Source organism: Carcharhinus amblyrhynchos, chromosome 2 (genome assembly GCF_965287045.1).
Source record: "Carcharhinus amblyrhynchos chromosome 2, sCarAmb.v2.hapA, whole genome shotgun sequence".
Classification (NCBI taxonomy): Eukaryota; Metazoa; Chordata; class Chondrichthyes; order Carcharhiniformes; family Carcharhinidae; genus Carcharhinus; species Carcharhinus amblyrhynchos.
Window position 1 is genome coordinate 22,494,086 of NC_137325.1, and position 27,539 is coordinate 22,521,624.

The 27,539-nt window shown below is 41.3% G+C and overlaps 1 protein-coding gene across 2 annotated transcripts in view; it reads left to right on the forward strand.

Annotated features, from left to right (window-relative positions):
- The window catches only part of marchf6 (membrane-associated ring finger (C3HC4) 6), a 97,155-nt gene that overhangs the window by 20,065 nt on the left and 49,551 nt on the right, over window positions 1-27,539 (forward strand). For both annotated transcript variants that reach the window (XM_080203447.1, XM_080203456.1), the window contains exons 2-3: window positions 9,114-9,210; window positions 10,366-10,439. In XM_080203447.1, the coding sequence (XP_080059573.1) occupies window positions 9,114-9,210; window positions 10,366-10,439 (171 nt within the window). The remainder of the gene's footprint in view (window positions 1-9,113; window positions 9,211-10,365; window positions 10,440-27,539) is intronic.

The following is a 27,539-nucleotide window of genomic DNA, read 5'->3' on the forward strand; positions in this document are numbered from 1 at the left end:
TTCATCTTGGGAGATAAATAATGGTTATTAGCACCTCAGCAGGTATAACGGTTTTGATAGCTTTCTCTTTATTGCAAATCTGTGCTGGGTTAATAGACCATCTATTGCTCCCCATGTTTTTATTGTAATTGGTCCACACAATGATAGGTGTGAGATTACACAAGAAAAGGGGTTGATCTGCGACCTATAGTTACTGTTGGAAGTTTGTAGAACTGTAGCGAAATTGAAAATAATGTGACCTGCAGCAGCCATGTTTTTTGATCCAGCAGTCACTTTTTAAATAAGCAGGAAGTATGATTTGATTTAAACAGCTTATGACCTTTTTCATATAGTTTTAAAAATGTCTTTACGACATAATGAAACGATGAGAATATCATTCCAACTATTAGATTTTCTATGCCCAAAAAGACGACTCAATAATAAAGATTATGTTTAAGATTGATATCTTGTGAGTTTTGCCTTTATAACAAATTTATTTTCAGTCGTTACAGATAATCTTATGTCCTCAAGATCAAATCAGTTGAGTACAATCCACGATATCACAAAATGATCTGTTTAAAGGAGTGAATTCGCAATGGGCCAATTATCTTTCTATATTTTCTGATGATTTATAGGTTATACCACTAGGCTGTGTTTTACAGTTCCCTGTCCCTTATTCTGAAATTGATACTGTTAAAAAGACATTCTGCAATTGGATATATTTAACTGATTTGTATTATTAAAGAAATAGAGTCCACTGTTCAGTTGATTTTCACCCAAAAATAGCTGAAATTGAGCAGTTGACTTACGATTAAAATGTGCTTTCATTTAGTTAGTCAACTGTGTGTTTTTAAAAAAATCTTCTCAGTGCGTCATGACTGGCGGAGCCTGCGAGAACTTCCTTGCAGGCTTATTGATGGCAGTAATTTTTTGCAAACAGCAAAGATGAAATGCATGAAATTGGCCAGAGTAATTTGCCCACTAACTGCTTATTTAGAATCATAGAAAAACTACAGCATAAACAGGCCCTTCGGCCCAAAAGTTATGCCGATCACATCCCCACCTACTAGGCTTAACTATAACCCTCAATTCTATTAAGTCCCACGTACTCATCCAGAAGTCTCTTGAAAGACCTTATCGAACTTGCGTCCACCACCACCGATGGCAGCCGATTGCACTCACTCACCCACCACCCTCAGTGAAAAACTTACCCCTGACATCTCCTCTGTACCTACTCCCCAGCACCTTAAACCTGTATCCTCTTGTGGCAACCATTTCAGCCCTGGGAAAAAGCCCCTGAGAATTCACCCGATCAATACCTCTCAACATCTCATACATCTCTGTTAGGTCACCTCTCGTCCTTCATCTCTCCAAGGAGAAAAGACCGAGCTCTCTCAACCTATCCTCCTAGGCATGCCACCCAATCCAGGCAACATCCTTGTAAATGTCCTCTTCACCCGTTGAATGGCTTTCACATCCTTGTAATGAGGCGACCAGAATCAAGCACATTACCCCAAGTGGGGTCTGACCAGGGTCTTATAAAACTGCAGCATTATCTCCTGACTCCTAAACTCAATTCCTCGATTGATGTAGGCCAGTACACCATAACCACATCCTCTACCTGCAAAGCTGATTTGAGAGTCCTATGAACCCAGACCCCAAGATCCTTCTGATCTTCCACACTGCTAAGAATCTTACCCTTAATATTATATTCCTTCATCCCATTTGACCTGCCAAAATGTACCACCTACACATTTATCCAGGTTGAAGTCCATCTGCCACTTCTCTGCCCAGTCTTGCATCCTATCTGTGTCACGCTGCAACTTCTGACATCCCTCCAGACTGTCCACAACACCTCCAACCTTCATGTCATTGGCAAACTTACCAACCCACCCCTCCACTTCCTCATCCAGATCATTTATAAAAATTATAAACAGCAAGAGTCCCAGAACAGATCCCTGGGCACTCCTACCTCCTGGTGACCTACCTCCATGCAGAAAAAGACACATCTACAACCTCTTCCTGCCTTCTACGGGCAAGCCAGTTCTGGATCCACAAAGTAACGTCCCCTTGGATCCCATGCCCCCTCACTTTCTCAATAAGTCTTGCATGGGGAACCTTATCGAACGCCTTGTTGAAGCCCATATAAACCACATCCACTGCTCTTCCTTCGTCAATGTGTTTAGTCACATTTATTCCTTCTAATTTATGTGGGGAGGCATACAGTTTTATCTGAGACTTTCCATCACTTCTGAGGGATTGTTGTTAATAAGTTTGCATTACATCACTTGCTGATGCAGCAGGTGAATTGCCTGTGCCTTTGAAATATCAAAAGTAACTATTTATAAAGCATCTTTTCAGCAATAAAACATATATGATGCTTCACAGGTACCTACATCATCAAACAAAAATTGATAGTGATCCATGTGCGATATTAGTCAGACGAGTAAACTTGTGGTCAAAGCGGTAGGTGTTCAGAAGTGTCATGAAGGAGTAAGTCAGAACAGAATCCCTACTGTGCAGAAAGAGGCCATTCAGCTCATCGAGCCTACACAAACAGCAATTCCACCAGGCCTTATCCCCATAACCTCATGCATTTACCCTAGCTAGTCCCCCGACACTAAGGGGCAACTTTGTATGGCCAATTAACCTAACCTGCACATCTTTGGATTGTAGGAGAAAAGCCATGCAGAGATGGGGAAAATGTGCATTTCCATACAGTCACCTGAGGCTGGAATTGAATCCAGGCCCCTGCCGCTGTGAGGCAACAGTGCTAGTCACTGTGGAGCCCAAAAAAATGTAGCAAAGCAATTAAAATTGGGAATCCTCGAGCGATGGGAATTGGAGGAGCACAGGATCTTTGTTCCAGTTTTCATTCTTAAAGGCACTGACTCTTGGAATGCAGCTCTGGAGAAGAGAGAGTCTACTCTTCACTACCTCACCTAAGTTCCCATTTTTCACAAATGATTATGATCAATGTTTTGGCGGCTACTTGTAAGTTGAAAGCCTAAAAGTCAGTCCTTATTTTGTTTGCCAACACTCATTCCAGTGAGTGGTAGTGATTGCAGGCTGGAAATCGTGCTGTTCTCTGCTTCAGCATTGAAGTTGTTCTATACACTTCAGAAAAATCTAATTGCATGGTTTGAATGATTTATTAATAGTGTGTTGCGGAATGTTCTGTTGATCTGTAAAACCTCTGTCTTATTGTGCTATATTTTATGTTTGATCATGCCTCTATAATGCTGAAATGAGTTGACCTCAGTACATCTGCCTCTTTGGGTATCAAAGGAAAAATTCTCTTGACTGTAAGAGATATGCTTGGATGTAAACGTTAATTTGGCCTGAAGTGAAAGTTGCGTGCAATGAATTAGTTTCTTGAGGGTTTTAATGTAATGTTCAGTTTGAGCTTTTGCCATGCAAATACAAAGCCTCGTATGAATTATTGAGATCTCTTTAATTGCTTTCATAGATTTGCTGTTGCTGGTTTCCATATTGCTGCTTCTTAGTTTACCATACTTGTAAATTCCCTTGATGTTCTTAACTGCTTCTTCGTAGTTTTATGCCTGAGGAGTCTCGTAACCTAGCAGCATTTTAATAACAGTTGATCAGAGGTGCAACATTGAATGTGATTTTGGGGGAAAGTAGTTGCAATGATATGGGTTAAAGATGATAGGCAGGTAATGAGAAGGAGAAAAGCAATTTAAAATAAGAGCCAGAAGATGAAAGAGTGAAAATTTATTTGTTTAAGAATGTATCAAGTGAATTGAAAAAGTTTGTTGCGTTTTGGGATTCAGACTAAGCCACCATGGAGTGAAAACTGGTAACTAAACATCACATTTGAGGTTAAATCCACAGAACAGCAGAGCTGCAAGATACAAGTTGATAGGCTTCCTGACCGGCATCTTGGAGTCATCCTGTTTCAAAAGTATTAACATTTCAACTTGATGACTTGTGTGTGAGTGTGTAATGTAAAGATTGTTTTTAAGATCTGTAAAGAAACCTGAAAGTAAATGTTTATTTTGCCTGCTGCTTTGATCTGAGAGTGATAAACCAGATCAGACAATATAACAAATCAGACCTTTTCTTCCAATGGACTCAGTAAGAACTAAAGTTTTAAATACGTGCTCATAAGGTAATTGAGATGTGTCAGTGCATCATTGTTCTGGTTATTCTGATAGCTTAAATGCAAAATGCAGCCCTCTGCAATATTTTATGAAAACACAGACCTTGTTCATGCTATTATTGAATGAATGTTTGCTGGAGTAAAAAGCTGTCATCCTAATATCACACATAATCGAGAAATTTAATTAGGTACCTTTTCCCTCCATTTTAACTAAACTTTCTTTCTACTCTCTACTTCTGACCATATTTATTCCGTGTTTGGTTTGACTCCATAATTGTTAGTTGCTCTCTTGTACCTCACCCAAATGTTCATTCTTCATTTCCCTGAATAGTAGGTGCCACCAGTTAGCCAGGAAGTTTGCAGGGGAATCTGATCCTGACCCCATGTTTTTTCATACAGTAGTGAAACTGTATTGCAGTTTAGAGGAAGGAACCCAAGATACTTTTTCTTTTCCTGCCCCAGAAGCTAAGCAGAAAAGAACTATGATCACCCTGACTGAAATGAGCTAACTCAATATAAAATGACTCTGACCTTTCTGGCCTTTATAGCTCAGCTTACTTTTCTTTGACTTTGTATGCAGCTTGTGAAAGTGTATACTTGGAAATCTTGAAGGTTGTGTATAAATTGTAAATCCATGCTCATTAATTTGCATTTGCTTCATTTCTAATCTAACCAACTCTTATCTAGTTTTTGATTTAGGCATACTAATCAGTGAGACAGCAATGATAGAAGCATCCTTTCAAAACCAAATCAGCTAACAAAACACAAAAACAGTACTGGGCTGCCTTGGGCCAGCTTTATCCAGATGTTGTAATTTGAACACACCACCTCTTTAGAACTCACAGTTAAGCTCACTTTAGATTCCAAGCTATTTTGCTTCCCAATGTAACACTGCAGGTGAAATGTTAAGTTTATTTATTAGTCACAAGTAAGGCTTACATTAACACTGCAATGAAGTTACTGTGAAATTCCCCTAGTTGCCACACTCCAGCACCTGTTCAGGTCATGTCTTTCAAGCGTGCATACATGCAAACTCCTCACAGACGGTGACCCAAGCCAGGAATTGTACCTGGATCTCTGGCACTGTGGGGTAGCAGTGCTAACCACTGTGCCCCCATGATTGCTGTGTAGAAGGGTAGCGGGCCCTGAAAATGCAAAGACCATAGATTTTGAAACTATCTGCTTTGTGCCTCATTGTAAGAATTGTAATACCTTGTGTATTATTTGTTATTAACCTCTCAGCAAAATTGCTGTAAACTGGTTGAAATGTGTAATTTCTTCTGAAATGTTTTCCTCAATGTGGAATTATTTATGATCGATCTGTCAATCTAAAGCAGCTGGTGCAAGGAACTTCCTAACAGTTACGTTGATGCAGCAAACATGAAATACTACATTAAAAGTTCTTACTTCAAACTCGCATTTTAATTACCAGTCTATGTAACTGTTATCTACAAATGTTCATAACTGTAGTTGCTACTGGTTTTCACTTGTAAGCTGTGAAATGTAATAGGCAGTGGTTCCCGTTGACCTTAAGGTTTAATTGTGTGCTGTGTGTTTTGATGTAACCCTTTTCCGTTGAAAGAACGTGGTTTGAGTTGTAATGAGGGGTATTGGAAGATCACGTGGAAACTGGGAGGACAGAATGAGTGTAAAGCAAATGTGAACGTGGGTAAGTTTTCAGTTAGGTTGGATGTCAATGAATAACCCCATATTAAACTTTCAAAGGAACTGAGAGTTCTAATAGTGTACAACCCTAGTGGATCTTGTTTAAAAAAATTTGTCTTCACATTGAAGTTGGTCAACGGGAATGTTCAAAACAGGGAAACAGTGAGTGAGTGTTCTTGTGGCAGCTAACCGCTCCCACAAAGCCACTCGATTTATTTTTCTTCTGACTATTCACCGCATAGTTTAATTACTTTCATAAAATTATGAATCTGGATTCCTGCTCTTGGCTATCTGTACACCTCCAAAGTTGGCTACTGGTATCTAAGTGGTGTCCAGAGTCATCATTGGTCTTTGTATTTCTCCTCTATATTCCCCAGAAAAGGAGGAATATCTAGAATCCCTTCATAATACCAAGTTAAAGCTCAAATATTTATCACGTACTTGCAGACTCTTGTGTCCTGTTACTTTAAGGGGAAGTTTGTTCGGGGTCTATTCATAACTGCTTTTCACTGGGCATGCACAAACTGCTGGTATACCAGCTTGGAGCCAAAATACATTCCTGAAGACTTTGAACATAAAAGATGTGACTTAATTTCTCTGGATTTTCCTTAGTTGTGCATTTGTACAAGCTCAGCGTAGAGAAACTTGAGTAAGTTGCTACTGACTTATCCAATATCTATGAATTAAATTCCATTGCTTTGACTGTTAAGACCTTATAATGTCCTGACTACGTTAGAGGTTGTGGGTTTTAACAAAATAAAGATGTGATTCTCACACACAAATTCAGGCTAATACACAACAGGCAGAAAGAGGCATCTGCACTGTAGAGTACAAACTGAAAGCAAAGCAGCAGCCTCTGCAAACACCCTAATGACATCACCATCAAATTGTATGATTAGTTCTTAAAGCAACCTGCAACCCCTTACTTCTGTGGTCATGACAGATTATATATAGGACAATACTATGCATCATTAACCATTATACACGATCAATAAGAAAGTTGATCAGGACTATTCCTCTTTGGTTGTATATGACATTGTAAAAGTTGGCTGTCCTTGACCCTAGAAGAATGATTTGGAATTCCATTACTCACTTCTTCTCTTGAAACTAATTATGCATCATTGTCATATGGTATAGTAGCTAATTCCGCTTCAATTAAGTCTTCCGTAGTAGTATTCACAACATTAGGGACTAAAGTTGGTACTTCTGGAGATGATTCTGAGGAACCTTTCGAGATAACAATTAGTATGGCATCGCCAAACTAACTCATCTTTGGTTTGAACTGGTAAGAAGTTGAACCTGTTTTTGCTAAAACAATGGCTGGTAGCCATTTTTTATTTTTGGTATAATTACGTGCTATCACTTGATCTGCTCATTGAAATGAGCATTGTTTTGCCCTCAATTCTTAGCTGGCAGCGTGAGATTGTTGTTGACACTCTACTATCTCTGAAATTTCTGTAAATGAGTACAGTGAAATAGTCACAGATCATTCATGTTAGATCTGGGTAAAGAGAAAGAAAGATCTGAATTTATATAGTCCCTTTCATGACTACTAGATGTCCTAAAACACTACAGCTAACAAATCATTTTGGAAGTATAGTCACTGTAGCCCAGAACAATTCAGCAGCCAATTTATGCACAGCAAGCTCCCAGCACAGCAATGTTCAAAATGGCTTCTGTGAATTTGGAATGAGAAAATTCATTAGGAAAGGCATTCTCAAGTAGTTGACAAAACTGTAGTGCTGAGGGGATGTAATTATGTGGTATTTTTATATAGGCATTTTTCATTACAGAAATACAATGGTGAAAAAGTAGTGGGTTGGTTATCACTTTTGTCACCATAGAAGTAAGGTTTTGTAGACGGGAAGTATCTGCAGACATAAGGGCCTGAATTCTTCGATCTTGCCCACAGCTGGGGCTCTCCAATCCAGCTGCAGTGTAGAGTTTTGGTTGAGTGCCAAATTCTCCATTCTCACTGACAGACATCTGACACAGAGAATTCCTGCCTAGATTATTTTCCTATTTGGATATAACAAATAATGTCTGTAAAAGTAATTGAACAGATGCAGAACTCTGGTTATTCGTTCACAACATAAAGCCATTTAAATTTAATACTTTTATATTTGTAATTTTTTAGTATTCTGAATCCTTCACATCTGAAATTGTCTTCCCATAAGCAAAACCAAAGTCCATGAAATTATAGAATGTATATATATAATCTGCGCAGACTTGTTCTGTGGCATTCAGCTGTGATTTTGAGAAGGAAAGAGTGATCACTGCAATGTTAATAGTTTTCTTTGTGACAATAATAAATGAACTTAAAACAATGTAATGTAGACTTGCGTTAACACTGCAATGAAGTTACTATGAAAATCTCCTAGTCGTCACATTCCAGCACCTGTTCGGGTGCACTGAGGGAGAATTTAACATGGCCAGTGCACCTAACCAGCATATCTTTCAACTGTTGGAGGAAGCTGGAGCATCTGGAGGAAACCTGAGTAGACATGGGGAGAACTTACAGACCCAAGTCAGGAATCGAACCTGGGTGCCTGTTGTGAGGCACCAGTGCTAACCACTGTGCCAGTGTGCTGTCCTGTAACCACAAAATTTGCATCCAGTAATTGAAGTTCGTGGTAATAGCTATTAAAAAGCCAAGTTTGTTGTTTTGAAGCAACATGAGAAAGTAATTTGTGATCTAGCGGTGAATTGTGTATTGGGCTACAATTGTCCAATCGCTTCTGTGGTTTGCAGTGTGATTTGTTGTGCGTTGATCAGCTGCCAAGGTCAGATTGCTTCATGACTCAGTGGTGTAATATTCTATTCATCAAGAAGCTATCTCGCTGCTTGAGATGACAGAATGTGGCATATGAATATAGTGTGATCTTAAGTTGAATACCTGGTTAAAGGCACGTCGTACTACTATGAGTCTGAATAAGAGTTGTCTTACGTGGGCACTGTCTTGTGTTTCTAACTTTTGAAAAACATCACAGGTGAATGGAGCTCTGTGCTAATCTGTTTACTGATTAGCAGTGCAGTTCAGACAGCAGTAATGCTTGCTACCAATCAATTGTGCAGCAGTATGGCTTTGGCATCAGGGGTGTGGGTGGGGTGTACATACCTACAACCAGCCTATTGAAATGCCTTGTATTGCTGCTTGAGTTATTCTAAATAAAAATGAAGGCTCAGTTTCAGGAATCTTCAGTGTTTATTTGTTGGACAGTACATTCTTTTAGTTTGAACTTTCAGAATAAATGTTGGAACCGAATGGCTTAACTAGTAAGCTAAATGAGCGATGAGTTTGCTAAAACTTCAATACCAAGACACCTTTTCTCTTCTCTGTCAACAGATATATGCCGGGTCTGTCGGTCAGAGGGGACAGCAGATAAACCACTTTACCATCCTTGCGTGTGCACTGGCAGTATCAAATTTATCCACCAAGAGTGGTAGGTTGGATCAGATTAATATACTGTGCAGTAGTCTTTTACCTTTATATAAATTACTGTTTTATAACGTAGTATGGCATTACAATGAGGTGAGACAATTTTCTGTCAACATTAGCTTTCTTTAAAATAGTTACATAAATCAACATCTCAATGATATTATGCTGAATAATGTTTTCAATATGACTGAAGCTAATTAATATTGTTTGCAATGGGGATGGGGTATGTGTTTCATATAAATTGTAAACTGATGTGAATGTTATTGGGTTTGTCTAATGATGGAAATATTTAAGTAATTAGCTACAACAGATAGAAAAACTAAAATTGTAAATGTTGAAAGAACAAAATAAAAGAGATGAAGCTGGTCTTGTAAAGCTAATTATCAGCATCGGAAAAGGCAAGTTTTGATTCTTTCCCAGGTAAATATTTGAGCTCTTGCTGCCCTGAAATTTCACCCCTCCCATCCCAAAATCTGAATCTAGAAGCCATTGAAGAATAAAACAGCACAGAAAAGGCATTCAACCCATTGTCCCTGGGTCACTGATGCTGCTTTGGTAGAGCTATCTAATAAGTTACGCATCCCTGCAGAATCAGGGCTCTGAAATAATTCTTTTACATTAGTTAATATCTACTCCAAGAACTTCAACAATATGGCACTCCCTCAGGACTGCATTGAAGTGTTAACCTCAATTATACACTCAAGACTATACAGAGGCATAAACCTTAAAATTCTAGCCTGAACAGGAGCCCTACCAACTGAGATGAGCTGAGAACTAAGCTGATGATGCCTAGTCACTAAATCAGCATAAAATAAATCAACAGTGCCTTGATAGATGAGATCATTTGGATCTGGTAAGGTTTATCAGCTTATGCAGCAGTTAATGCAAGGTATGATTGCTGCAAATCAACCATAATTGTATGCAGTTAAGTGTTTGCTTACACGTGATGAATATATATGTGTGTGTATATATAGTGTATGATGTGAAGATGCATTGCTGAACAAAAATTATGATACACTTTATTAAATTGCAATGTGGGAATAATGCTCCCAGTGAAATTTTATAGCATGAGCAAAACTATCCTGTAGATAGTTGTAAAAAGAAATGAATAATACTTGTCCATATTTGACAGTACTAATTTTTTAAACTTTTTTCCCAGTTTAGTTCAATGGCTCAAACACAGCAGAAAAGAATACTGTGAACTATGCAAACACAGATTTGCTTTCACACCAAGTAAGTAACTAATGTTTGTGTCAAGTTGGTGCATATCAGTCAATTAATTTGTTTTGGTGTCCTTCCATGTAATGGTATGGTTGCAGTTGAAACTTGGCAAAGGAGGCAATTAAATCTGTGTTGCACTGCTCCATACTAGTTGTTCAGGAGGCTGTTTCAAATGGTGTACAGCATTCAGAATTCATTTTTGTAACAAATAATGTGTTTGCATATTAAACCATTGGAGGAAAACATCCTACTTTGAATATGCAGCTTCCATATTGGTTGATGAAGGACTGACTGCTTCTTGAAGTAAAAACAGAATGTTGGATAAACTCAGCAGGCCTGGCAGCATCTGTGGAGAGAGAAGTAGAGTTGACATTTTGTGTCCATATGTACCTTTTATTGATGTCCCTAGCTCTAGTAATGGAAACTGATAACTAATGAGAAGATGGCATAAGCAGAAAGTATATGGACACCACAAATTATCAACAGCATCTCAACGTGAAAAAAATTATGTACTCTTGATTACTTTCTGTCAGGATATTTTCATAATTTTAGCATTTTCATCTGTATATCTTTATTTTTTATTCATTCATGGGATATGGGCGTTGCTAGCTGGCCAGCATTTGTTGCCGTCCCTTGTTGCCCTTGTTCAGAGGACAGTTGAAAGTCAACCAAACTGCTGTGGCTCTGGAGTCACATATAGACCAGACTGGATAAGGATGGCAGATTTCCTTCCCTAAAGGGCGTTAGTGAACCAGATGAGTTTTTCCAACAATCGACAATAGTTTCATGGTCGTCAGTAGATTCTTAATTCCAGATATTTAAAACTGAATTCAAAGTTCGCCAGCTGCCATAGCGGGATTTGAACTAGGGTCTCCAAAACATCGGCTGAGTTTCTGGATTAATAGTCTAGTGATTAATATCACTGGGCCAGAGTCTCCACAGTTTGATGTGCACTGGTAGAGTATTGGCATCTTGAAATTGTGTAAAGTGTATATTTTTCCTTGTAAAACTAAGATTGACCAGAGGTTACTAGAATTGCCTAGTGTCGACTTGGAAGCATATAATTGCCCTTGATTCTCTGTTGATGAATATAGTGCCGTGAGTGATATTTAACAAATACATCTAAACATCTAATGCAGAAATGGATTAAAATACTGAACAGGATTTAAATTTAGAATCTTAACACACAACATTTTTGAATGTGTGCGTATTTTCATTGATTAGTACTGCTGCCTCACTGCGCTGGGGACTCAGGTTCGATTCCTGACTTGGGTCACTGCCTGTGCGGAGTCTGCACGTTCTCCTTGTGTCTGTGGGTTTCTTCCAGGTGCTCTGGTTTTCTCCCACAGTCTGAAAGAAGCGCTGGTTTGGTGCGTTGGTCATGACAAATTCTCCCTCAGTGTATGCCAACAGGTGCTGGAGTGTGGCGACTAGGGGATTTTCACAGTAACTCCATTGCAGTGTTGATGTAAGCCTATTTGTGACACTAATAAATAAACTTTAAAAAACTTTATTTTGAACTTGCTCCTTGAATTTTTTTCTAAATATTTTTTGATGCAGTGCTGGATTTCATAACTACTTGTTTCTACAAGTGAAACTGACAGATTTTAAAGTTTAGCACCATTTGTAAATGCAACTTAAAGTACGCGATCTAAGACTGAAATGGAATGCAACAGTGCTAATGAAACTGTAAAAGATAACTTGGAATGAAAAAGCATCAGATGCCAAATTCAAAGAATGGAATTAAGTTGCATAATATATTGGTGCATCAACACGCTGAACCACAGAGGAATGGGACTGGTTTCCTCCTGGAGCTTCTAGGTGTGATGAATCTTTGGGTTTTCCTATGTTTGGAGAGCAGTTTCATACAGGGAATTTCGGGGGAAATTTTATGTAACCACCCTGGATTGCATCTCCTTGTGGCTGAATCAAGAATTATTGACAGAAACGTGGGACCAGCTCTGTCTTCTACTCTCTTGACAGCTGTTGGAGAAACCCAAAATGTGCAGAAGGGAATTTTCTGATCTGAACGGAGAGACTTTTTTTTATGTTAGTGGCAAACTGACCACCTGACTTGTCTGAAGAGATTGAAGAACTTGCATATGGCTGTTAACTTGTGGCCCACCGAGACTTGCTGTATGTTAGATCAGCTTGGACTTATTACATTTTGGCTGAAGCATTGACAGGCAGTCACAGAGGGTCTTGTAGGCAGTGGAATGAAATGTTCTGCTCATCCTCATGAGACTCACTGGTCTATTCAATAATTCAAATCTCAGACAAGGCTAAATGAAATAATGCAACAGAATAGCCCTGCTGGTGTGAGTGCACCATTAGATAGCCAGAATTAGCATGTAGTATATTTTCAATGTTTATCTACCCTGCCTCCTCCCCTCTTCCCCCTATTTCCTGTGGTTAATTGATATGTTCATTGGTGGACATGCAAGAATAATCTACCAGGAGTTTATGTGCACTGGACATGGTGTTGATCTACTTTGGAGAAACAGGAAGAATATTTGAGAATAAATTGTGCTAACCTTACATAGGTGTTTTGACACTGTCATTAATACTCTTGAGTGTGTGTGTGTTTGTTATAGTTGTTATGCTCTTGTCATTGAAGTCAGCATTTTTTTGAATGACTAACCTAAATAGAGGATGACTCTTGCCACTAGCTTAGCAAAAATGAAACTTGTGGCTTCACTGGCATGTACATAGGTACCTATTGATGGAGCTTATAAAAATACTGCTTACAGTGCTACGGTGTTCTGTAGCTATCGAGTAGTAGGGTCAGGGAGGTAGGCCCATTTTTAAGTGGGGTTTTATTGGGGAAGAAGTCAGGGCCAGGTGCTGTGTGAGGCCTGAGTGTTGTGGCGGGCTGGCTGGAAGTCACAAAGGAGTGAAGGGTGGGGTTGGATTAGTTCTGGGAGTTGCTCTTTCAGGGAGGAGGTCCTTCCATCCAGGCCTCCAGAAATATGGGAGGCTGTTCTCCCAGTGCAGTGGCTGAGGCAGGCCTCAAGTCTCCTTGAATCCCCTTGGACTATGCATCCCTTGTGACTGCTGCTGCTCTCTTCTTCTTCTTCTTCTTCTTCTTCTTCTTCTTCTTCTTCTTCTTCTTCTTCTCCTCCTCCTCCTCCTCCTCCTCCTCCTCCTCCTCCTCCTCCTCCTCCTCCTCCTTCTCCTTCTCCTCCTTCTTCTCCTCCTCCTCCTCCTTCTCCTCCTCCTCCTCCCCCCCCCCCCCCACAACTGAATTTAGACGCCACAAATTCCAGTAACACTTCTGAGATTTTAACCATTAAGTAAAATTAAGTACACAAGATTGTAGTTACACTGTTAAAATTTGTTTCACTGAACATTTCTCAAAATAACTTGGCTAGACACGCAAGTAAATACCCTCTAGGCAAATCTTCCTCATAGACGTTTAACTACAACGTTCCAGTAATCCACTGTTCCTGTAGGAAAGGTACATCTCAGGACTTCTCATTCACTGTGGAAATTCAAAAAACCTCAACATAAAATATTGCATTGAGGGAAACAGACACTCTTCTGGATTGGCTCTTTTCCCAATGCAATATATTCCAGGAGATCTCTCATAGCCATCACCACCACAGCTTAACATCTCTTTTTTTATCTTTGATCCTATAATCCTCAGTCCCTCTTTGAAACTTAACTTTCCCAAAATATAACTAGCTTATTTATGACCTTTATCAAGTTGAAAACCATTTACTCCTGTTTGAAAATCCAAACCCTCCCCACTGCTTGTTACTTATTGAAAATTCACTTGGCCATGCCTACTTTGGCACAGTGGTTAGCAGTGTTGCCTCACAGTGCCAGGGACCTGGGTTTGTTTCCTGGCTTGGGTCACTGTCTGAGCGTAGTCTGTATGTTCTCCCTGTGTCTGTGTGGGTTTCTTCCGGATGCTCTGGTTTCCTCCCACAGTCTGAAAGACATGTTGGTTAGGTGCATTAGTCATGCTAAGTTCTCCCTCTGTCTACCCAAACAGGCACCGGAGTGTGACGACTAGGCTTTTCACAATAACTTCATTGCAGTGTTAATGTAAGCCTACTTGTGACACTAATAAACAAATTAAACTTTAAACTACTTCAAATGGATACCGTTAGTACTTCCACTCCTTTCATGCCACAAACCACACCAGACATCAGTCCTCTGCTCAAGTAAATTATTTGTCGCACACAGACCCACAAACCTGTTTCATAGAATAACACAATGGTCCTTAAATATGTTAAAAATAATAATGCCTCTTGTCACTGTCCATCTTTCTTCACTACAAGGATGCTGACGACTACAGTGCAGTCAGAAAATATTGATTGTTGAAAGTGGTGAATGAAGGGAATCGTTGTTGTATGTGTATATTAACTGGCTAGATGGAAAATGTGTTTTGAAATCATAATTTAAGAAATAGGAGCATGAGTAGACCATCAAGTCCTTTGAGCATGTTACACATTTCTAAAAAATAATTGATCTTCAGCCTCAACTCCACCTTCCCACAATTTCCCCATATTCTTTGGTTTCCTTAGCATCGAAAATATCCATTTCTGTTTTCAGTATGCTCACTGACTGAGCATTCACAGTGCTCTGAATTAGAGAATTTGAAAGATTTGCAACCCTGTGAGTGAAGAAATCTCCCTGCACCTCAGGTCTAAATCCGTTATCCTAAGATCTGACTGCTATTTTTGGACTAACCTTCCAGGAGAAAAGTCCTCCCAGTATCTAACCTGTCGATGGCCATAAGAATTTTGTATGTTTCAATGCGATCACCTCTCATTCCATTAAACCCTAGTGAATATAGGTCTAATCTACTCGCAGGCTATTCCCTGCCCCTCAGGGATCAGTCTTGTCAAGTTTCTTTGCACTCCTTTGAAGGCAAGTGTCCTTCACTAGATAAGAAAAGTAGAACTATACACTACTGTGTACTCTCACCAAAGCCCTTTTCAATTATTCGACCAATTGTACTTGTAATACAGACTAAAATATCATTTGCTTTCCCAGTTGCTTGCTGTACCTGCATGTTAAATTTCTGTGATTTGTACGCAAGGACATCCCAGTCTAAGCTATGAAGCTGGGCTAGCACTTAATATAAAAAAGGATAGCAAGAGTTTTTATAAATATATAAAAAGGAAGAGGCTGGCTAGGGTGAACGTTGGTCCCTTAGCGGATGAGAAAGGGGACCTAGTGGTAGGGGATGGGGATATGGCTAAGGTCTTGAATAACTTTTTTGTTTCTGTCTTCACGGAGGAGGACGTGAATAATTTGCCGGGTGTTAGCGATGGAAAGGTGGTAGGAATGGAGGGTCTTAATGACATTACTGTTACTAGAGAGGTGGTGCGCGACAGACTGGAGGGGCTGATTGTGGACAAGTCCCCAGGACCGGATGGAATGCATCCGAGGGTTCTGAAAGAAATGGCGGAGGTGATAGTGGATGCCTTGGTGGTTATTTTCCAGACGTCGCTGGATTCCGGGGAAGTGCCGGAGGATTGGAAAACGGCTAATGTTACGCCGTTGTTTAAGAAGGGTGCCAGGCAAAAGGCGGGGAATTACAGGCCGGTTAGTTTAACGTCTGTGGTAGGTAAAATGTTAGAATCCGTCATTAAGGAGGAAATTGCGAGGCATCTTGAAGGGAATTGCTTGATAGAGCAGACGCAACACGGTTTCATTAAAGGGAAGTCGTGTCTGACAAATTTACTGGAGTTCTATGAGGATGTGTCTAGGGCGGTGGATAGAGGAGAGCCGGTGGATGTGGTCTTTCTGGATTTTCAGAAGGCGTTTGATAAGGTACCTCACAAGAGGTTACTGCAGAAGGTCAGAGGACATGGAGTTGGGGGTAGGGTGTTAGCGTGGATAGAGGATTGGTTGTCAAATAGGAGGCAGAGAGTGGGGGTCAATGGGTGCTATTCGGATTGGCGGTTGGTGACTAGTGGAGTGCCCCAGGGGTCGGTGCTGGGGCCTCAGCTATTTACCATTTATATAGATGATCTGGAGGAGGGAACCGAGTGTAGGGTGTCGAAATTTGCTGATGACACCAAGATTGGGGGAAAGGCAAATTGTGCGGAGGGTGTGGAGAGTCTGCAGAAGGATCTAGATAGGCTGGGCGAATGGGCCAGGAAATGGCAAATGGAATTTAATGTTGGCAAGTGTGAGGTGGTCCACTTTGGTAGGAAGAATGGTAGGAAGGACTATTACTTACGTGGCGAAAAACTGCAGCAGGCGACAGTGCAGAGGGACCTCGGGGTCCTTGTGCATGAGTCGCAAAAACCCAGCCTGCAGGTGCAGCAGGTGGTCAGGAAGGCGAATGGGATGCTGGCCTTCATAGCGAGGGGGATTGAATATAAAAGTAGGGAGGTCTTGCTGCAGCTGTATAGGGCATTGGTGAGGCCGCAGCTGGAGTACTGTGTGCAGTTTTGGGCGCCGCACCTGCGCAAGGATATTTTGGCCTTGGAGGGAGTGCAGAGGAGGTTTACTAGGCTGATACCGGAGTTGAGGGGGTTGAGCTATGAGGAGAGGCTGAATAAACTAGGCTTGTACTCGTTAGAGTTTAGAAGAATGAGGGGAGATCTCATTGAGACGTATAAGATGATGAATGGGATGGATAGGATAGAGGTGGAAAGACTCTTCCCGCTCAAAAAAGACAGTAGGACTAGGGGGCACAGCCTCAAGATAAAGGGGGGGCAGTTCAGAACGGAGTTGAGGAGGAACTTCTTCACTCAAAGGGTGGTGAATCTCTGGAATTCTCTGCCCGTTGAAGTGGTGGAGGCTGCCTCGCTAAATATTTTTAAGAAGCGGGTTGATGGGTTTTTGATAAGAGAGGGGATTAAGGGTTATGGGGAGAGGGCGGGAAAGTGGAACTGAGCCACGACAGATCAGCCATGATCTTATTGAATGGCGGGGCAGGCTCGAAGGGCCAGATGGCCTACTCCTGCTCCTATTTCTTATGTTCTTATGTTCTTATGTACTTGAGTACCAGCATTTCCATTCTCTCGCCATTGAAAAAATGTTCTGTTTTTCTACTTTTTGTATTACTTTGCCACATTACATTCCATCTGCCATGTTCTTGTTCACTGATTTAACCTGTCGGTATTCCTTTAAAGCTTCTTTGCATCCTCCCCAAAATTTATTTTCCCAATAAACTTTGTATTGTCAGCAAATTTGGATACATTAAACTCTACATTGTTGCTATCGTTTGTTGATAGCTAAGATGCAAGCACTGATCCTTGGGGTACTCCACTAGATACAAACAACCTGAAAAAATCTTGTTTGTTTTCTTCTTTGTTTTCAGTCCATTAACCAATCCTCAATGCACGCTAACATAGTAACTCTAATCTTGTGATCTAATTTTGTATCACAACGTCTAATGTGGCACCTTAGGAATGCTTTTTGAAAATCTAAATACACTACATCTACTGGTTCCTGGCTAATTGCCCAACTAGCGTCACGCTTAAAAAAAAAATGGATTTCTCAAACACTATTTCCCTGTTAGGAATCCATGTTGGGGCTCCCCAATTAAAATTGTGGTTATCTTAAGTGCCATGTTCCTGTGTACCTGATGATAGATTTTAACATTGCCCTACTACTGATATCAGACTAGTTGCCCTTTTGGTCACAATTTTCTTCCACCTTCCTTGTTATCTTTCTGATCCTAAATGAATACTTTGTGTCGGTATTCACGAAGGAGAGGGGCTTGATGTCTGGTACGCTCATCGCGGGAGCAGTAGACCAATTGAAAGATCTATCGATTACGAGGGAAGAAGTGTCAGGGCTTTTAGGTAGCATTAAAACTGATAAATCTCCAGGGCCCGATGGCATTTATCCTAGGCTGCTTAGGGAGCTGAGGGATGAGATTGCTGGGCCTTTGACACAAATCTTTGTCTCTTCTTTGGACACAGCTGAGGCCCCAGAGGACTGGAGGATAATGAACGTGGTGCTGTTGTTTAAAAAGGGTAGGAGGGATAACCTGGGTAACTATAGGCCATTGAGTTTAACGTCAGTGGTAGGCAATTTGATGGAAAGGATTCTTAGGGATAGGATGTATGAGCACTTAGAGCGTTGCGATCTGATTAAGGATACGCAGCATGGCTTTGTAAAGGGGAAGTCTTGCCTGACGAATCTGGTAGAATTTTTTGAGGTGGTGACAAAAACGTTCGACGAAGGACGAGCCGTTGATGTCGTCTATGTTGATTTCAGTAAGGCGTTTGACAGAGTCCCTCATAGTAGGTTGGTAGAAAAGATTAAGGCTCATGGGATACGTGGCCATGTATCTAGATGGGTTGAGAACTGGCTTGCAAAGAGGAGACAGAGAGTAGTAGTAGAGGAGTCCTTTTCTAGCTGGAGGTCTGTCACTAGTGGTGTGCCGCAGGACTCAGTACTGGGACCTCTTCTGTTTGTAGTGTATATAAATGACTTGGAAGAGGGAGTAAGTGGTGTGATCAGCAAATTTGCTGATGACACCAAGATGGCTGGATTGGCAGGCAGTGAGGAGCAGTGTCTGGCAATACAACAGGATATTGATAGGCTGGTATATTGGGCAGATACATGGCAAATGGAGTTTAATCCGGATAAATGTGAGGTGATGCGTTTTGGCTGGAATAATGTAGGGGGGGAGTTATACGATTAAGGGTAAGCCCATAAGGAGTATAGAATCGCAGCGAGACCTGGGGGTGCAAGTGCACAAGTCTTTGAAGGTAGTAGTACAAGTGGAGAAGGTTGTGAAGAAAGCATATGGTATGTTAGCCTTCATAGGAAGGGGTATAGAATATAAGAGCTGGAGTCTAATGTTGTAGTTGTATAGAACGTTGGTTAGGCTGCATTTAGAGTACTGCGTCCAGTTCTGGTCGCCTTACTACCGGAAGGATGTGGAGACTCTGGAGAGAGTGCAGAGGAGGTTTACCAGGATGTTGCCTGGTATGGAAGGACTGGGTTATGAAGAAAGATTGAAGAAATTGGGGCTCTTTTCCCTTGAAAGACGGTGACTGAGGGGGGATCTAATAGAGGTATATAAGATTATGAAGGGTATAGATAGAGTAAACAGAGATAAGCTATTTCCTATGGTAGAGACACATAATACGAGGGGCCATGGGCTTAAGGTGAGGGGCGAGAGGTATAACACAGATATTAGAGGGAGGTTTTTCACACAGAGGGTAGTGGGGGTATGGAATGCTCTGCCAAGTAAGGTGGTGGAAGCAAGCATGCTAGAGATGTTTAAGAGTAACTTAGGCACGTGAGTGGGTTGGAGTTGGGTGGATATAGGAGATTGTTTTAAATAAGGTTCATTAGCATTGGGGCGTCCCTGGTAAGGTAAATGGATATGGTATGATGATAATGTTTTTTCTCTTTTTCATTCACAGGTTTTAAGTCGATCCGCCTTGTTGCCCAACAAGGGGCATACACGCGATGGGTCGTACTCGGGCTTCTCTTGGTTATTCGAGATAGGCCTAGTGCATCATGTCGTTAGTGTGTGCTTAAACTGGACCAGATGCTGGGCAAGACAACAGCTCAGTGACTATCACTGTTTGCTGTGCAGACACTTGGATTTGGGCCAGTGTCTGTGGGAGTTTGCGCATTCTCCCTGTGCTTGCGTGGGTTTTCTCCGGGTTCTCCGGTTTCCTCCCACACCCCAAAAATGTGCTATTAGGCTTATTGGCAGTAATAAATTGTCCCTAAATTAGTTTCCCTCAATGTGGATGGCCATAAAACAATAGATAAGGGTCATGGGTGGAGGGGGGGACTGGTGGTGTTGGAATAGCGGCGCGGGCTCGTTGGGCCGAAGGGCCTGTTTCCCAGGCTGTTTTGTTCTTTGCCATCTGGATCCTTCCCATCATCTGTGGAATTTTAGAACAAAGAGAAAATAGCTAAATTTCTCTTGCCACTTCTTTAAAATCCTGGGAAGTAGGCTATTATTTGCAGGCGATTAGTGGTATTTCTCTCCAGTACAATTTGTTTCATAATTCTAATGTCCCTACATTTCTCATCTTCGCTAATGCTTTGGTTCCCCCATTATTTCCTTTTTTACATGAAGGCAGATACAAATGATTTGTTGTGTGCCATTTCCTCATTCACTGTCATTTCTCCTGTCTCCGCTCTGAAACACCCACTTTACTTTCTCTAATTACTTAGTTTTTTTTCCCCCTCCGCCACCCCTGCCCCTAAATACACAGACTTATTACTCTTTTCAGCAGCATTTTGCACTTTTTCTTTTGGATTTTCATTCCTTGAGGGAATGAATATATAGTGCAAATCACAAATTAATTCTTTAAAACTTTCTTATTGCTTATCTGCTATCAAATTTTAATGCAATTTTCCCACTCATCCCTTTTACCCCTGTAGTTTGATTTGTTCAGATTTAACACCATATCTCAATGCTTGAGTTAATCACTACTAAAATGTTGAATTTTATATTTAATTGATGATTATTCTCCCCGCAGAGGCTCCTTTATTCCAAAGTGATTATTTAACTGTTTCTTATTGCACAAAATTAGATCTAGAATAGTCTATTCCTTAGTTGGTACTTTGACAATTGATCTAGAAAACTACCTCGAAAGAATGCTTATTAATTTGTTCTTTACACCAGTAGTATAAACTTGACTTGCTCAATCTACATGAAGACTAAAAGACCCCATGATTGCTAAAAACCTGATGTACATCTGTAATTTCCTCCTTAATATAAATAGAAGCAGGAGTAGACAGGCATGTGGCCTGTCATGCCAACTTCTCCATTCGGTACGATCATTGCTGATATTTGGCCTCAACACCACTTCCCACTTTCTCCTAGATCCCTTATTTCCCTAACAGACCAAAAATTGATCCGTCTCCTCAATTTATTTAATGTTGCAGCCTTCTGGGTAAGGAATTTCAAATAATCACAGTCCTTTGACTGAAGAAATTTCTCCTTGTCTCAGTCCCAAATAGTTGTCCACTTATCCCTATATGCTGCCTTAGCCCCTGTGGTCTGAATTCCCAGACAGAGGAAACAACCTCTGTGCCTACTGGATGACTCAATGGGATCGCTTCTCATTCTACAAACTCCAGAACATAACGATCAATTTCCTTGGTTTCTTATTGGATAGCCTTTTCATTCCAGGGACAAATCCAGTGAACTGTTATGTCTTAACTCCAATGCAAATATATCCTTCCATGACTGTGAAGATGAAAATGATTCATCATATTACATAGCATTGATGTGGTCTCATCAAAGCCACGTACAATTGTGCAAGATTTTTTTATTCTCGTACTCCGAACCCCTTGCAATAAAGGTCAGCCTGCCATTTACTATTCTAATTCCTTGTTGTACCTGCATGCAATATTCAGTACGCATATGACTATACTCAAGTCCCTCTGAACATCAGCACTTACAAGTTTCCCACCCTTTACAAAATAATACCTTTCTATTTTTACAACTGAAGTGAAGGATCTCATGTTTCCACGTTATACTTCATTTGTGCACATTCACTAATTTTCTGTAGCTCTCTGCAGCATGAAATGTCCTCCTCACAGCTTGCATTTCTACCTAGCACATTATCATCAGCAAACATAGCTGAACATAGAACATAGAACACTACAGCACAAACAGGCCCTTCGGCCCACAAGTTGCGCCGATCACATCACCTACCTACCTACAGACCTATCTATAACCCTCAATCTCATTAAACCCCATATACTCATCCAGAAGTCTTTTAAAAGACCCCAGCGAGTTCGCCTCCACCACCACTGACGGCAGCCGATTCCATTCACTCACCACCCTCTGAGTGAAAAACTTACCCCTAACGTCACTTCTGAACCTCCCTCCCCGCACCTTAAATCTGTGTCCTCTCGTAGCGACCATTTCAAACCGGGGAAATAGCCTCTGAGAGTCCACCCTATCTATTCCTCTCAACATTTTGTAAACTTCTATCAGGTCGCCTCTCAACCTTCGTCTCTCCAGGGAAAAGAGTCCCAGCTCCCTCAACCTAACTTCATAAGGCATGCCTCCCAGTCCAGGCAACATCCTTGTAAATCTCCTCTGCACCCTCTCAATAGCTTCTACATCTTTCCTATAGTGAGGCGACCAGAACTGCGCACAATACTCCAAATGAGGCCTGACAAGGGTCTTATAAAGTTCCAGCATTACCTCCCGACTCCTAAACTCAATCCCTCGATTAATGAAGGCCAGTACACCATACGCCTTCTTGACCACCTCCTCCACCTGCGAGGCCGATTTAAGAGTCCTGTGGACCCGGACCCCAAGATCCCTCTGCTCCTCAACACTACTCAGACTTCTGCCCTTGATAGTGTACTCGTTCATCCCGTTGGTTCTGCCAAAATGGACGACTACACATTTATCCGCGTTGAAGTCCATCTGCCACTTCTCCGCCCAGTCCTGCATCCTATCTATGTCCTGCTGCAACTTTTGCCATCCTTCCAGATCATCCACAGCACCACCGACCTTCGTGTCATCAGCGAACTTACTTACCCATCCCTCCACTTCCTCATCCAGGTCATTTATGAAAATGACAAACAACAAGGGTCCCAGAACAGATCCTTGAGGCACTCCGCTGGTGACTGACCTCCATTCAGAAAAAGCCCCATCCACAACCACTCTCTGCCTTCTGCAGGCAAGCCAGTTCTGGATCCACAAGGCCAAAGGCCCTTGGATCCCATGCCCTCTCACCTTCTCAAGAAGTCTTGCATGGGGGACCTTATCAAACGCCTTGCTGAAGTCCATGTACACTACGTCCACGGCACTTCCTTCGTCAATGTGTTCAGTCACATTATCGAAGAACTCAACTAGGCTTGTAAGGCACGACCTGCCCTTGACAAATCCATGCTGACTATTCCTGATCATGTCAAACCTCTCCAAATGTTCGTAAATCTTGTCCCTCAGAAGCCTCTCCATCAGCTTACCAACCACTGAGGTCAGACTCACCGGTCGGTAATTTCCCGGGCTATCTCTGTTCCCTTTCTTAAAAATAGGAACTACATCCGCAATCCTCCAATCCTCTGGAACCTCTCCCGTCTCCATTGACGACGCAAAGATCATCGCCAGGGGCTCTGCAATCTCTTCCCTCGCCTCCCACAGTATCCTGGGGTACATCCCATCTGGTCCCAGCGACTTATCTACCTTGATAGAATTCAAAAGTTCCAACACATCCTCCTCCTTAATATTCACGTACTCAATCCTTTCCATCTGCTGCAAATCCATAACAAAATCTCCCAGATCGGCTTCCACCGTGAATACTGAGGCGAAGTACTCGTTAAGCACCTCCGCCATTTCTTCTGGTTCCACACAAACCTTTCCCCCCTCACCTTTTATAGGTCCTATCCCTTCTCTTCTTATCCTTTTACCTTTCACATATTTATAGAAGGCCTTGGGATTCTCCTTAATCTTACCCGCCAAGGTCTTCTCATGACCCCTTCTGGCTCTCCTAATTTCCCTTTTAAGTTCCCTCCTACAGTCCTTATACTCCTCAAAATCTTTAACATCTCCTAATTCCCTGAACCTCTTGTACACCTTCCTTTTCTTCCTGACTAGGTTCAACACATCCTTTGTGCACCACGGTTCCCTCGACCCACCAAAACCCCCTCGTCTCATCGGAACGTTGTCATTCAGAGCTCCAGACACACATTCCTTGAATATCTGCCACCTTCCTTCGGTACCTTTCCCTAAGAACGCCTCCTTCCAGTTTATTTGTCCAAGTAACTTCCTGACCTCTTCGTATCTCCCCTTACCCCAGACAAACACCTTCCTAGCCTGCCTGATCCTATCTCGTTCCAACGCAATTGTGAAGGAGATAGAATTATGGTCACCATATCCAAGATGCTCTCCTACCGAAAGATCCATCACCTGCCCTGGTTCATTCGCCAGTACCAGGTCAAGTACAGCCTCTCCCCTCGTAGGCTTGTCCACATACTGCGTCAGGAAACCCTCCTGAACACACCTAACAAACTCCTCCCCATCTATACCCCTTACCCTAGGGATATTCCAGTCGATGTTTGGGAAATTGAAGTCTCCCATCACGACAACTCTGTTATTAAAACATCTCTCCAGAATCTGTTTCCCTATTTGCACTTCAACTTCCCTGTCACTATTGGGCGGCCTATAGATTACACCCAGCAAAGTTTTCGACCCTTTGCTGTTCCTAACTTCCACCCACAGAGATTCTGTAGACAATCCCTCCACGACATCCTCTTTCTCTGTAGCCATGACACTATCCCTGATCAACAGTGCCACGCCACCACCCCTTCTGCCACCCTCCCTGTCCTTCCTGAAGCACCTGAAGCCTGGCACCTGAAGTACCCAGTCCTGTCCCTGAGACATCCAAGTCTCCGTAATGGCCACCACATCACAATCCCAAACAGCTATCCACGCCCTAAGCTCATCTACCTTATTCACTATACTGAAGAGTCAGAGAGTAATGCAACTAAGTTATTAGTATAGATTGGGAATATAGAGTCCCACCACTCTTCCATTCAGCATTCCATTAGTTGAATCCTGCCAACTTGGAAAAAATCTCATTTGTCCCCATTGTCAGTCCTTGATTGTTAACAATCCCTCTATACATGTTAATTTATTAACCCCAACTCTTTCAGCCTTTGTCTTGCATATCAACCTTTTGTATGGCGTCATATCAAATACCTTTTGGAATTCCTAGTATTCCTAGCTACTGGTTCCCTATTAGCTACCATTATGTAGTAGCATCCTCAAAGAAAACTTTAAATTTATCAAACACCGTTTCACTTTTTGTAAAACCTTGTTGTCTTTGTCTGACCATATTAGGATTTTCTAAGTACAAGACACCCTTAATAATAGATTCCAGCACTTTGCTGATAGCTGATGTCAGGCTAACTGGCCTGTCGTTCCGTTTTCTTGAATAACAGTTATTACCTTTGCTCACTTCCAAACCAGTGGGACCATTCTAGAGTCCAGGGAATTCTATAAGATCATAACCACTATCTGCTATCTCTGCAGCTGTCTCATTAAAACTGTAGAATTAGGCCGTCAGGTCTTGGGGGTTTGCAGATTTTAGTCTCCAGTTTCTCTAGTGCTTTTTGTCATTACACTAATCTCCTCACTCTTCTTAACCTCGAAGTTATCCTCAGTTGCTGATATTTAACTTGCCTTCCACTGTGAAGGCAAACAGAATATTCAGTGTCTTTGAAATTTTCTCTATCTCTAATTTCTCCCTCTGCTTCTGAAAAGTCAATATTTACTTTTAACGGTTTGTTTTGATTTGCTTGTATAAGCTCTTACAATCTGTTTTATATTCCTGGCTTATTACTTGCATTCTATTTTTCACCTTTTTATCACACTTATTACCCTTTTCAATATTTATATTCTTTGAGTTTTTCTCTCTCTGCTGCTTTTCACTTTTTTTGCAGTCTGCATGTCTCTCTTGCTGTCTGCCCTACCCACTCTCCCTGCCCCCCCAAGTATCAGGATATTACTTTCCGGGAATACACCCTACAAACATTATTAATGTTGATATACAGAAGGGTTCATGAGCTGGCTTCATCATGAAGACCATATTTATAGTGACGAGCCACAAAAGTGAGCTTTTCTAATGTTGTCGGCTTTGGGTACAAACAACACTTAAACTGAAGTCAGACAATGCTTAAACCTAGAGTACTCAATTTTCAAGCTTTAATAACTTGTGCACAAGTGAGAACATGAGGCAAGCAAAATATTGCTGGGTGTTCTGTTGATTCATACAGAAAATTTAGCAATTATAATTAATTGCAGCAAATGAGAAATGAGCGGTTTTTTCTAACCCTTCATTGTCATACATTTTTATCCAATAGTAAACCAATCCACATTAGCATAATATGTCCCCATATCCTGCTATTTGGTAATTGTCACGGTAACATGTTCTTTGTTTTCATCCTGTTGTCCTAGCTGGAATGCAGTGCTTATGAAATAAGGTTTTAGATATACTTGCTTATCCTGAGTATGTAAGTGTTGGGCTCATTGGAGGCCTGACTGAAGGCCTTGTTTGGCTAATCATTTTCCAATACTTGACAGAGTTTTTGGCAATTATGGAACTTTAATTTTCACAATTGTTTGTAACCTGACTTCCACAGCAATACCCAAAACAAGTATCTACAATAGGGGGTTTAGGAATTCAGTGGTCGTACCAAAGTGTTCTGCTTGTTTACCAACTTGATGTTGGTTATCACATTGAGATTTACCCAATTGTGGGGTTAAGTGCCAGGACAGAAAATGCTGTGTGTTTTGGTCACCAGGTATAGTGGAGTTGGATGCAAAATAAAGCTATTTAAAATATGTTTATGTTCTGGGTATACAAGCGATTAGCAGTTGACTTCAGAAGACAGCAGTGGAGGACCGCCTTGACAACTGAGTCCTTGGTGATGGTGCGCCCACATTGGCGTTATGTTTATGAATTCCTGGATATTGACTTATCCCAGCGTACTGAACACTTTATAGGTTTTGTTAGCATTGTAGAGATACAGCCGCGTACTACTAGAGTGCTTCACCTCATGAAAAGTAAAGATGGATAGATTTCTATTTAAAGGTGAGGTGGTGCAGGTTGAAATAGATAGCTGGCGTGTTTCAAATGCTGAAAAGAATGGGCAGTGTGTTGTGTTCAAATTAGTTAATACAGAACTGAGATCATAGAATTACCTGAAGGACTTGCTGGAATTAATCTAGCATGAATGCTGCCAAGAACAAATGTCTTCTTAATCGTAATAGGTGAGTATGTAATCCTGTATCAAATATAGTTGTTTTTCCCAAGGACCTAGGAAGAACGGGATTCAAATCAAGGACAGAAAATGACAAATGATAAGAATGTACGGAATGTTGGTCAACATCTGACAATGAAAATTAGTTTAACAATTTTGGTACGGTTCATAGAATCATGGAGGTTTACAGCATGGAAACAGGCCCTTCAGTCCAACTTGTCTATGCTGCCCTTTTTTTTTTAAAACCCCTAAGTTAGTCCCAATTGCCCGCATTTGGCCCATATCCTTCCATACCCATCTTACCCATGTAACTGTCTAAGTGCTTTTTAAAAGAAAAAATTCTACCTGCTGCTACTACTACCTCTGGCAGCTTGTTCCAGATACTCTCCACCCTCTGTGTGAAAAAATTGCCCCTCTGGACACCTCTCTCCC